We start from the raw sequence: 13,798 nt of genomic DNA, 5'->3' as shown, positions 1-13,798 counted from the left end.
ATTAAGCTCTAATTCTGTATTCATACTCAAGGCAGCGGCATTTAAAGTTAAGACTAAGATCTTTTTTTGCCTTATTTTCTGTGTGTGTGTGTTCTGCCAGTTTCCTACAGCTTTTGAATTCAATGAACAATTCTTGATCACCATTTTGGATAATCTCTACAGTTGCCGTTTTGGTACCTTCTTATTCAACAGTGAATATGCTCGAGAAAAAGAGGTAGGTGGATTCCAATTCAATACAACAAACACTTACTAGTAAAAATATTCATCTCTTTAGTACAAACTCTCTGGTATATACGAAACCTAGTATGACAGGGAATGATCGAATGAAGCTCAACATTTTTTTGGCTGCCTTCTGTGTCTAGTGACAATTTGTCATTCCCATTAACGAGGAGTTTTCTGCTAAGGAAGCTTCTAAAGTTACTTTATTTGGGAGCTTTAGCTAAAGGCCTAGTCAAGTCAACAAACATTTGGTAAATCTGTACTCTAGGCCAGGCAGTGTACTCAGCATCAAGGACGTAAAATAATTCCGACCTGCCTTCAAGAAGCTTATTTGTTCTAATAAGGGAAGAAACCGTATATAATGAAGGCCAAAAAGGGGGTAGGGGAAGGCAGTGAATAGTAGAAGGAAGAAAAGGCACCTGGTGTAGTTAGGAACGGAGCCTGGAGAAGGATGAGTACGTGACTGGACTGGGTGCTTTCCTTAAAGCAGAATTTTAGGGAGGAACCAGCCAAGCAGAGGAATGCACTACAAGGTCATAATGTACTTCCAGTATGAGAAGTCCAAGGGTGGAGTGAACTCTGGAGTGAGACATCTGGGGCATAGTAGAAAAATTCCAGAGCCAACAGTGGAGCCTGGAGCAAAAAAATTATATACAAAATAGACAAATCTTAAACTGACATCTTAAATTCAACTTTTTCAAAATTGAACTCACAACTCTATAAACGATCACTCCAATGCAAATATTAATAATATGGAAATAGGTCTTAATCAATGACACATGTAAAACCCATTGGAATTACATATTGGCTACGGTGGGGGCAGGGAGGAGGGGAGAGAAAGAACATCAATCATGGAACCATGGAAAAATAGTCTAAATTAGTTAAATAAATAAACTTAATTTAAAAAAAAACTGAGCTCACAATCTAACACACCCACAATTTTCCCTTCCCCACAATTTCTCTATTGCTGCTGAGCATCCTCCCAGTCACCCAGCCTAGATGTCATTCTTAACTCCTCACTCTTCCACATCTGTTTCATTGCCAAATTTTGTCATTTCTACCCACATAACATCTCTCACATATAGCCCCTTCTCTCCTCTGCCACCACTCTCATCACTTCATGCCTACACTGTTGCTACAGTAACCTGCCAGTTGTCCTACCTGCCACAAGTCTTTCCATCCTCCACTCAGCTGTCAGTGAACTTCCTACAGGGCATGTCTGACCTCCCCACACACACACACTTAATAAGCCCCATGGCTCCCTATCACCTCCAAGATCAAAAAGAAAATCCTCCGTTTGTCTTTCCAAGCCTTTTATAACCTGCCACACACCCCAACATTCCAGGCTTCTTACACTTCACACCTCCACCCCCATGTAGCACTCAGTGATATTAGACTACTTGCTGTTATTCCCATGGGAAACCCCCACATCCTCACTCCAGGCCATTCTTACTGGCTGTTCCCCATGCCTGGAATCCACTCCCTCCTCCTCTCTGCCTCCTGACTTCCTTCAAGACCCAGCTCAAATCCTACCTTGTACAAGAACCTTTCTCAAGCCTCTTAATCTTAGTGCCTCCTTCTGTTGACTTTTAATTCTTTTTCCTGTCTATAGCTTTTTTGGCCAAAGCTGTTTACATGTGGTTTCCCCCTTAGACTCTGAGCTCATTGTAAGCAAAGACTGTCTTTTGCCTTTCTATAGCACAGTGCCTGGTGCATAGTAGGCACTTCATGTTTACTGACTGTTTAATGGCTTTGAGCCTTAACTGGAATAATAGACTATGTGGTCTTCTTGTAGCAGCCCAAGAAATAAGTTTGTATTTTTATTTCCTAAGCTCTCTTTTTCTCTCTCTCATTTATAATTGGTATTTTTGTAGAAGTTATAGGCTTGGAAAGACTGACTTTTTATAAGATAGCAGACACCTATATTTAAAAATGAACATTCAGTCATGTGAATGGCCTTCCCAAATCACCTGGACATTGTTTCAGTGTAAATAAACCATCTGGGAAGTTCAGTGGTGCCGTCGCTTTTTACTCAGATTCAGCCTAAGATGAAGACTTCATCGTCTTCACAAAAATAAAAATAAATGATCTGCCATGAGCACCTTCAAATGAAGAAGTCTCTGTTTGCTCACTTGCAGTCAAATGGTCAGTCCATGTATTGGTTTGTCTAAAAACACTTTAGGTTAGCAAGCTGGCCATGCTCTGTGATAGAGCATTGTTTCCCCTTTATCAAGCCTGAAAAAAAATTGTCACCAAAAAATGATGTGATTGGATTCCTGGGTCTGTGGGGAAGGCTCTGGATTTGGAGTCTGAGGCCCTGGATTCAGATCTAAGCTCTGCTGCTTGACCCAGGGCAAGTTATCTAACCATTATGGAATAGTTTCCTCATATGTCAGAATAAGAGGGTTCATCTCAATGGTTGATAATAATAATGATAATGATAATAATAATAACTTGTATTTGTAAAGCACTTTAAGGTTCAGCAAGTATTTAACTTGGGTCAGTTTAGATGACCTTCACAACCTCCATGTGAAGTAGGTTCTTGTCCCTATTTTATAGGTGAAGAAACTGAGGTTTAGAAAGATTAAGAAACTTGCCCAGGGTCTAACAAGGATAATAATAACAGCTAACATTTATTTAGTGCTTACTTTGTACCAGACATTGTGCTAATTGCTTAACAAATATTATCTCATCTGATACCTCATAACAACCCTTGGAGGTAGGTATTATTATTATCCCCATTTTACAGATAAGGAAACCAAGGCAGACAAAGGTTAAGCGACTTGCCTGGAGTCGCACAGTACAAGTCTTGTACCCTTATCTGCCTGGCCATGGTACCTCCCTCAGGTCCCTTTTACCTCTAATTCTATGCTCCCCTACTCTTCATTAGTTGTCATTAAGATTAGTCCAGATGTATTGTCCCTATAGAGGCACATATGGCCTAAGACGATGCTTGCCTGTTTGTATGTGAGGCTCTCTCTTCACCCTAGCTCTCTGTTTTTCTTTTTTCTAGAAAGTAATGATGAAAACTCTTTCTTTGTGGTCAATGATAAACAGCGATAAAGGAAAGTACACAAATCCTTTTTATACTAAGGAGCTGAACCGAGCTTTATACCCAGTTGCTAGCATGCGCCATTTGGAACTCTGGGTGAATTATTACATTAGATGGAACACAAGGATGAGGCAACAAGTAAGTGAAATCAAACTATTGCCCAGTCAGCTATGTTTTAGATTGCAGTAATTCTTTTCCATCTTAGATCACACTGTTGGGAACATTTTTGAGTATCATGAGAACAACTACCAAACTCAAAAGACTTACTTGGAAATGAGGTCTTGTTTGTTGAGAAGTCTATTTAGACCAGTAGCTAACATAAATTTAAAAGCCAACATAGACATTACAATACTGTATAAGCTTCTACCACCTACAAAAGTCTGGAAGTTTCTAAATTGCACTGGTCCAGGAACTTCTTTACCATCATGAAGCTATTAGTAATCGCATAGACAGTATAGCACTCCCCTCTACAGCTAGCTACTCTACCGCAGAGGCCAACTTTCAGGATGAGAAAATAGATGGTTCCTTTTTCCCATTCAGATCTTGCCATATCTTCTAGAGTGCTAGCTTGGGAATGATTTCTTTTTATTGAAAGCCTTTACTCCAAAATAAGGATAACTGACTAGTTATTGAACAGCATGTCTTCGTTGGTCACTTACCAACCAAAAATAAAAGCCATGTGTGTGTTTTTTTGTTTTGTTTAGTAAAAGGCTCTGCATCTCATTTCAAGTCCATGGAGCCTTCCATTTACTGAACAGCCTGGTATCCCTTCATTTAGTTATTTGTTCCGAGCATTACAAGTATTCAGTGTTCTTGTGCTTGGGTTTTCTCTGAAGTTTTGGTGGGGAGATTTAGGAACATGCTGTATCCAACAGACCAACCTTTACAATCCAGCCTTTGGGAAGAAACATGCTTTTATTCAGGCAGGAATTTTTGGGCACCAGCAGATTCCCTTTTCTGTGGTCTGTCTCCTATATTGTTTATACCATTCAGGCAGCTGGTAAGGTGCCAGTCAGGGTACTCTTTTCTCTCATTGGTATGTTGCCAGTTTCAAGTTGGCGCTTGTGCTTTAAGGTCTCTGATGCTTGCATGAAAAAGGCTACTGCTGCTTAGTGATGTGTATTCTTTTGGGAAGCGTGAGATTCCAGGGCCTGAGAACATTGGCTGGCTAAATTGGGATTTGAGAAGCACACTGAGAGTTTGTTTAGTAAGAGTTTCAGTGTTTTGGATAGCAAATAAAAAAATAAAAACTTTTCCAGGGTTACTGAAATTTTTTTACTGCTATTACAGAAAATGTTTTCCTTAATAATACCCTATCACTACAACACTGCACTTCTCTTGCAAGATGTGGCTTCTTTATGTTTATTTTGACCTTTTTGCTACTGACAGTTAGAAATAATAGCATAAAAGGTCTCCTTGAAAATCAGAGGAATTACAAGCAATTCATTTGTGACCATATAAAGGGAGAAATAATAAATGAAGAATTGCATTAGAAAACACATCTTGAAAGGAACAACTAGAATATAATCCCCTTTTATTCACATAAGCTCAGAGTCATTGAAGATTTGGTGGTATAATTGAGCTTGGATGTTTAGCAATGTTCTTCCTTGAGCGTATTTTCATTTGGAAGAAAACAGAGATGGAAAAAAAGCAAATTGTCTATGCAATTTACCACAGTGAATTGCATGCTCATTTCTTAATATCCAGGAGCTCTGCGCCTGGACTTTTATCATAGGTTTTGTTGATAGAGAAAAGACCTGTTTTGTGTAGAATCAACTTAAAATCAAATCCCAAGTTAGTGCTGGAAGAACTTAGGGATTCATCATGAAGCGGCCAAGAAGTTACAGTTTTGGTGGCCTAATTGGTAAACAAACATTGAGGGTGCATGGTGTATGGGCATTAAACAGCGTTGGGGTATAGAAAAGAAGAGAGACTCGGTCTCTGCTGCTAATAGATGTGTGGTCTAAGCAGAAAACAAAATGTGGTGCTTCCCCCAGCAGTGGGGTCTGGCATTCATTGCAATGGCGCCAGCAGCTCTTGCCTACACCGACTTCCTCCCCAAACCCCCAAAACAAGTGAAAACCAAAGAACTAGTGATGCTTTTGGTGGAGCACCAGTAAAGTTTTTCAGTATTCTCATTAACTAGAAGCAGAATGTTCACATCAGAATCCATGCTGGACATTTCATCATATTTGGAGATCAGCTCTATAAGAGATAAGCCCCTCGATCCTTACCTTTGGCTTGGCTTGTCGGGACAATTGCTTCAATCACAGCTGTGTGTGCCCTTGATTCAGGGCAGACGTATTTAGCACCTGATTAGGTCAATAAAAAAAGGTCAGACATTCAGTCAGATAGTAGCAAGCTGAGCAGCATGGTAGTGAGTCATATTTAATTATTTTCAAAGTGTTGTTCCTTTGCAACAGTAATAGAAAAAGTCAAAGGAAAACCAAGAGGGAAGTATGCATTTTGAGACCCTAGATACTCTTAATGGCATTACTAGCTGCCTGTTGGACATATGCGTGCTGTTATTGTCAGGTGGCTAAACTGCCACCTCATCTTGTAAAGGGTATCTTCAGAATTCAAAGTTAATGAGGAAAAAAGGAGATTGATAAATGGAATTTTGTTCCAGTCATCTTTGTTGAAATAAATTGATTTCAAGGTTTCAAGGCAAATTCAGTTAATCTGGTGGCATTTTATAATATAGTCAAAATAAAGGGGGCCTCTTTTGTGTATGTCTGTCTCTCCAGCAACCAGATCCAGTGGAGCAGCGTTACATGGAGCTGTTAGCTTTGCGGGATGAATATGTGAAGAGGCTTGAAGAAATGAAAATGACCAACTCCGCCAAGCTCACCAGCCCCTCAGCTTCCTCTTCAGCCCCCTCCCAAATGATGCCCCATGTTCAAACTCACTTTTAAAAGGAGAATCGGCATTCTCTGGAACCACGCACTAGTGTAGATCTCCTATCCTTAAAAGGAATTTTTGAATGCTTCAGATTTGCACATTTTTTCTTAGTTCTTTCTTTTTTTTTCTTTTGCGTCCACATAGAACTTGAACTAAAGCAGTCCTAACCTCTTAAAATATGTGCCTTTCATAGTACACTATATGAGAGAGATGCAACATCCTAGTAGCAATCAGAATACTAGAAAGTATTTTGAGAAAAATGTAATACAATTAGTTTTTTAAAGTATTTTTATTAATATAACTGTAGTTTATGTCCTAAATACTATGGATACAATCTAGTTTATGTATTTAAAGCATCAGTGTTTTGAATTAGAGGTTAAAAAGTTAGGAATCCATTTTTCCCCTAGTTTATTCTAACAGCTTACGTTACTTTATATTGTCTAAAATGCAACCAGATCTAAAAGATGTTAGTGTTAATGCCAATAGAAACATCAAACTTGCTTAGTGTAGGTCTCCAGAAGTGAGGTGTTTTACATAATGGCCAAATTCTTTACCATTGCAAATGATGCATTTAGGAAAAGTAGGTGAGAGTTTTTTCCTCATTTTGGAAATGAAACTTTGTCTCAAATATATTTAAACTCACCCCATGGCAAACTTATGGAAGGATATAAAAAAAAGAGTTGTACAGTCTGGGCAAGCATAGATGTGTTGGGAGCTGCGTTGTTGGAAGGGACATCCCCATCAGTACAGTCAAAGGTCCAGTTCAGCACGTGGAGGAGAGGTCTATTTTTCCATGAAAACATCTTTCTGGTAGGTCTCAATTAATTTATAAGTTTTCCAAGTGTTTTCTAAATATTTTCTGTCAAGAAGTTGTCTAAAATAGGGACGGGTTTTTAGTTTGGAACAAAACCTCATTATAGCTTCATCATAAATGTCCCCGTTCTGCTGCTCTTGTCAATATTTTCAGAAAATCTGTGCCTGGCCAGAGCAGCCTGCATAGGTACCAAAGTTGGATTGAGCATCTCTCCTGTAGATTTTTGCTGCGTTATCAATCTTAAGGTGACTCTCCATGGGTTCATTTCATCTGAGGGTGTGTGTCCTTCTTGAGAGGCTTGTGAGAAGTTTTGGTTGAAATGGTTTTTCCATTTATTACGTAAAACTGATTCGACAACCTCTTACTTGAAGCATTTGGCAATTTGCTTTTTTTCGGGTATGCCTTTCAGTGCTATTAAATGCAGTTTAAGAAGCACAGACCTTCCTCTTTGTTATTTGAACTAATTCATATGGTAAACCTATTTTGAGAAGCACTTGGGCTATTCAGATACATTCAATATGTTTTACAGTAATTTGTAAAGAACTATTTATAGCTGTGATTATATTTTCACATAGTTATCTGAGCAAGGAGAAACTTATCTTTGTAAATTATTGTATAGGCCATAGCTGCGTGGGTCTACCAAATAAGCCATCCAGATACAGTAGTATAATAAACAGAGTATGTATGTAAGCATAGAGACAGGGTTTTAGACATGATCGTTCTTTTTTAAACACTGTAACACTGTAAATAGTTCATAAATTGCATTTTAACCACACGTTTTAGTCCCATAAAAATTAAGCAGAGTAGCTTAATAGGACTTTGGGATGTGTTATGAAAACTTTTTCACTGCAATAATAATTGAACACCTGCTATGATCAATGTATTGTACTAAAAAAAATTGCACTATATTTTCAGGGAAATAACTATTTGTATTATGTTCTAAATTCCCAGGATTTCTACTTATAATTTCCTCTTTCTGTGTTTTGTATGCTTTTCATTGTATTTCAAGTAGCAGTGTTCTAAGGTTCTTCAAAAGCTCTCTAAGCATCAGTTAATGGGCATTTAACTAAGTGCATTAATTCAGTGAGCAAGGAGACTCAACTTATACACGTATAACTTTATAATACAGATTTGAAAGCATAATTGCCTTTATTCTGGATTTTGTTTTTAAAGTTCTAGGAGGGATATACGGAGTGAAGCTTCATGGGGCAGAGAGCACTTGATAGTATGGGAGAAAATTATAAACCTGCATATGATTTTTTTTTACTTAGTCAACATTTTATGACAATAAGCTGAACCTGGGTGAAACTTGTACGGCAAGAATTATAATCACAGTTTGATGACATTAAGCAAATTTCCATTAAGACATCAAGAGACCAATTGAGATCGTATCCTCTCTTTTGATGGAGTAAGTAAATCATTCTAAGTCTGCCTGGAAAAACCTGTTTGTTGAACATGCATCAGAAAACAAAAATGTAATGGAATACTTTTTCATTTGTTCTTAAATTGGCTATCATTAAATAAAAGGCTATGAAAATACTTTCCATGTAGTGTGTTCTTTTAAAGTTATGAGCATCTTCAAATGAAGTGATAGCACCATTTATATGTATGCAAGAGGCCCCTTTGTTAAATCACTATCTCTGTCCTTATTTTAAACAACTTCAGGCCAGATTTTCTAATTTTTACCTTTTTTGTTTCAACATCTTCAATGATATCCATTCCCTGAATTAATTCTCTGTATTCCAACATACTGATTTCTTTGCTACATCATTTTTTATAAGACAATTATCAATACTTAATAAGATGAATATTCACCCAAGTCATTATTTTATAGACTTTTCTTACATTTTAAAAGATAGTACAGGATGAATTAAACAGGATTTCATAGAATTCCAAGTCTAATACCTTTCATTTTTTGTAAAAGCATTTGGGAAGTAGAGAGTGTGGTAGTCAGTTTATTAGAGTTATCAGACTGCATTGAATTGCCTGTTCTGGCACTTGGTTATTTGAGGGAACTAACCACTCTGGGCCTTCACTTAATTCATCTCTAAAATGGGAAGGTTAGACTCACTGATGTCAAAGATCCTTTCCATCCCTAAAACTGACAATCAAGCAAATTGCCTTGCCAGTTTCCTCCTTTGGGGATTTGTAATCTGGGACAATTCTCTTTCCTTTCTGTATCTTTTTATTCATTGTTTTTTACTCTCCAAGAATATTGATGGCAGGAGTTCTTTCACTTGGGAGGTCCCCATAACACTGAGATAAAAGATCCAAACCCCTGCAGGGCATTATCAAGAGATCATTGGTTGTAGATTTGGAAGAGATTTCTAGGCTAGCCTCTCTCATTGTACAGATGTGGTAACCCAGACCCCGAGATGTTAAGTAGCTCAATAAGTAGAAAGCCAAAAGGAAAGATTGGAGCCCAGATCCTTTGGCTTTTGAAATCAGTATTTTTTCTACACAAATACATATATACCCCCGCCTCCACATACCCCCTCTAGTTTCAAATGTCGTATGTTTATTGAACTCTTTATAGAATGAGGATTTTATTTGATAATTCATAGCACATGGAAAAAGAAATATTCAACTTTTATTCTTTCAAGTGTATTGCAGTATGGCAGTAAAGGAAAGTGATAAATGTTGGAGGGGATGTGGCAAAATTGGGACACTAATGCATTGTTGGTGTGGAGTTGTGGACTGATCCAACCATTCTGGAGGGCAATTTGGAACTATTCCCAAAGGTCTATAAAACTGTGCATACTCTTTGATCCAAGCAATACCACTACTGGGTCTGTATCCCAAAGAGATAGTAAAAAAGGGGAAAGGACCTACTTGTACAAAATATTTATAGCTGCTCTTTTTGTGGTGGCAAAGAATTGGAAATTGAGAGGATGAGAGGATGTCCATCAGTTGGGGAATGGCTGAACAAATTGTGGTGTATGTTGGTGATGGAATACTACTGTGCTATAAGGAATGATACGCAGGATGATTTCAGAAAAAGCTGGAAAGATCTGCAGGAACTTATGCAGAGTGAAATAAGCAGAACTGAGAGAACACTGTACACAGCAACAGCAATATTGAATGATAGCTGTGAAAGACTTGGCTACTCTCAGGAATTCAATGATCTGGGACAATCCTGAAAGACTTATGATGGGGAATGCTATCCACCTCCAGAGAAAGAACTGTTGGAGTTGTCTTTCACATCAGCCTATTTTGGGTTTTACTGTGGGGTTTTGGTTATGTATGAATTTGCTCTTTATGACATGACCAATATGGAAGTGCATTTTGCATGACAATAAAAAACAGAGAGAAAAAAGTAGCACTTAAAGTATATTGCAGAACTGTAAAATACATCATGATCCTTTATTTTCTTTTGATGGCATGACAACTTTTTTTCCATGTAGAAATGAGAGCTTTCTTGATTAAAGGTGTTTCTTTCTGTGGCTCCTTTTTCTGTATCATTCTGCTTGGTGATACAGGCACTTGGATCAACATGTTGACAAAATGTTTGATGTCACTCAGAAGTGATCATGCATAAAGAAAAGATTTCTAAATTATGAGAATATAGTTAATATCCATTAACACTGAAGTAGTGAAATCAGGTAGTTGGTAGCAAGGGTATGAACCAAAGAGTCAAAATTTTATTTAAGTACCTTAAAATATGTAACAATGAATAACTTAACATGTTGAGTAGAAAGTGGCTATAAGATTGAAGAAGACTTCTTTGAGAGGGACAGATTTGAAAGCCAAAAACCTTGAGTTTGAACCTCATCTGAGATACTTAGTAGCTGTTTGACCTTGGAGATGCTCCCTTAATTTCTCTGGGCTCCGAAGTGTTTAATCTCAGTAACCTCCTTACATCTCCAAGTCTGTTGTAGATCCTATCATCTTTTGAGAATGCAGTTTATTCACACACAATAATTAAGTACTCCTACTTCTGTTGTATATAAATTTATTTTGTGTCTGGAAGTATCATTTTATCCATGTGGGGGCTCTCTCTGTACATTTTCTATGCATATTGATACCATGAAATATAAAAGATTAAGAGGAAATAGTAATACTAGGAATGTTATTTGTCCTTTGTTTTTGAAGAGGACTGATGACAGCACAAGTTGATATCTTGCAAATGAACTGGATTTAAGTGAGGCAGGGTTGCACAAAGTCATCAGCCTCACTATTCTCTCTTCCAGAATCATCAGAGTCCAGTGGCAAGACAAAAGAAGTCAGGATGACTAGTGATGGCCTGGGATGCAGTGAAAGACTTTGGTCAGCATCTTCGATGTCTGACCAAGCTCTAAGTGGCCCACAATGCCTGCTTCAGCAGCTTTCGTGGCTGTTAGGACAAAACGTCCACATCCACCTGTTCCAGTAGAGGTAGTCTTCGCATGCTTGGGGAAGACATCCCCCTAACTCACCAACAGAGGCCTTTCGGGTACCTTCAAACTGGTTTAGCTTGTCTGCCAAGACAATTTACTGTGATGTGGCTGCTGCACATGCTACAGCTTCTTGGAGCCACAAGTGAGAGTTGGGTGAAAGGTGAACACCAAAGGTGAATGAGCAGCCCTGAAAATCCCTCACCTCAGAGGTGCTAGTCCTCCTCTCTATATACCCCAATAATAGGAACAGTAGAATAATAGATCCTTGTCCTAGACCATTCCTATCTGAATTCTATCAAAAAAAGATGAGAAAATGAATATTAATAGCAATAACTAACAGTTGATGTATTTTAGTGTTTGCAAAGCACATACCTACTTGTATTGAGCCTTCCCATTCTGTGAGGGAGGGGCTGAAATCATTCTCATTTTACCCAAGCCTTCTTGACTCCAAGACTAGTCTTCCATCCTCTTTACCAGATTGCTTTTCCAGGATCCAAGTAGATGATTCATAAATATTCAGTGACTTGAACCTTTCAGACTGAGAGATTTTGCTAATTCGTGCTGTACAATCATTTTGCCACAAGATGGTGCTTGCCTCAATGGAAGTTGTTAAGTTTGCTGAGGTAACAAGAAAGGACTGGGAGGAACAGGGTTTCCTTGTTTTCATTTATATAATCTAAGGATTTTTCTATTTAAATCTCAAAGGCCACTGTAGTTGAGGGATGAGAGAGCTAAATAGATCCATGTTTTTAATTTTCTTTTCCAGGATCTATTTGTTTGACCTGCTTTTAATTTAACTTATTAAGAAGTTATTCATCGAAGGTTTCTCTTTCCTTCTGGAACAGGGTGCCTAACCCGGGGTTTACGGTCTTCCAGAACTGTGGTGCCCAAAGTCGAATGCTCTTCCACATAAGGTCTGAGTAGGGCATGATACAGTGGACATCGCCTCCCCAACAAGCACAAAGTGCCTGCGGTGTTCAGGAATTCTGTTACGTACTATACAAAGGCAAAAATAAAACCCTAGCTGCCCTCAGTAAGTTCCCATTTTAGTAAGAATACATGACATGTAAGGAATCAATCAAAAGGAATGTTGAGGAAGAGGGCACTAGTCATATGGAATTGGACACACGATGCCAGGAGATGACACTTGAGTTGAGCATGGGGATGGAGACCTTTTTCTTCAAGGATCTGTGATTTCTTGGTATCAGGAGTTACTTCAGATATGAAAGGCAGATCATAGCTAAGACTTGGTAGCCAAAAATTCATCACTAACTGAAACCAGCCTGGTGATGAGCTTGTCAGGACCTGCCAGAGTTTGTATTTCATGACTCTCGGGAGTCCAGAGTTAGCTCCAAGCCACAAGGCATGTAGGATCTGACAAAAGACAAAGTAGCTCCATATAGCTCCAAACTTCCAAATAGAAGGCTCCCTAGCATCTTGACACTGGTACCTTTCTCTATGGTTGCTTTATAAGCAGAATTTCTCCCTTTCAGGTTATAGCCATGATGGGACCACTTTTGCTTCCCTCCTAACCATCCCTCTCTTATATAGCATCATCACAACACAGCTCCTTATTAAGCAGAGGATATCAAGGCAGCTAAGTGGCGCAGGAAATAGAGCACTGCACCTGGAGTCAGAAAGATCAGAATTTAAATATGACCTTAGACACTCACTAGCTGTGTGACCTGGGGCAAGTCACTTGACCTACCTGCATAAAACTGAAGAAGGAAATGGCAAACTACTCCAGTATCTTTGCCAAGAAAACCCCATGGACAGTATTAAAATGCTAAGAGACCAGACAGCAGATGATGAACTTCCTCAGGTTGGAAGGGCTTGACATGCTGTGATCCACATGGTCATGAAGAGTCAGACACCACTGAACAACAACAGCAATGTATGTATAAAAACAGGTATAAACATTGGCAAATTAGAAGCAGTCTTATCTAATTGAGTTTGACTCCTACACTCAGTTTTACAGTTGCCTCCAGTTTCAGTTCCTAGTTCTACCTGTCTATGATTGAGTCTTAGTGGAGTAACTTGTTAAAGGCATATTAAAGAAATTTCTTCATAGGAGAGTATAGGTCAGAGGAAGGAGACAGAGCAGCCCATACCTGAGGTAAGGAGTGGGAGGGGGAGAATATACATCAAAACTAGCTGTCCCCATTGAAAAAATATTTTGAAATTAGGAAGAAGTGGAGAAAGTCACTTCTGCTCCGGAATTTTCCCAATTCTTAGAAGCCCTTCCCAAATGCATCAAACATAATTTTATGAGTAAATTAAATTATTACAGATAGTGAGTAGCTCTTATGTTGTGAGGTCAGAGGGACAATGTGATTTATAGGTCAGTAGTGTCAAGCTCAAATAGGAACAGAGCCACTAACCTGTATACAAGGATCCCTAACCCTAACCCTGATAACTGACCTAAAATATATTGTC

General features: G+C 38.5%; 1 protein-coding gene across 6 annotated transcripts in view; it reads left to right on the top strand.

Annotated features, from left to right (window-relative positions):
• Positions 1–8,525, top strand: part of MTM1 (myotubularin 1) — a 113,034-nt gene extending 104,509 nt beyond the window's left edge. For all 6 annotated transcript variants that reach the window (XM_056809358.1, XM_056809360.1, XM_056809361.1 and 3 more), the window contains 3 exons: positions 101–214; positions 3,233–3,409; positions 6,019–8,525. In XM_056809358.1, coding sequence (XP_056665336.1) covers positions 101–214; positions 3,233–3,409; positions 6,019–6,186 — 459 coding nt within the window. In that variant the 3' untranslated portion in view covers positions 6,187–8,525. The remainder of the gene's footprint in view (positions 1–100; positions 215–3,232; positions 3,410–6,018) is intronic.
• Positions 8,526–13,798: the final 5,273 nt, after the last annotated feature.

This window comes from Monodelphis domestica, chromosome X (genome assembly GCF_027887165.1).
Source record: "Monodelphis domestica isolate mMonDom1 chromosome X, mMonDom1.pri, whole genome shotgun sequence".
Classification (NCBI taxonomy): domain Eukaryota; kingdom Metazoa; phylum Chordata; class Mammalia; order Didelphimorphia; family Didelphidae; genus Monodelphis; species Monodelphis domestica.
The sequence above is the reverse complement of the archived record's forward strand: the minus strand, read 5'-3'. Positions and strand labels throughout refer to the sequence as shown.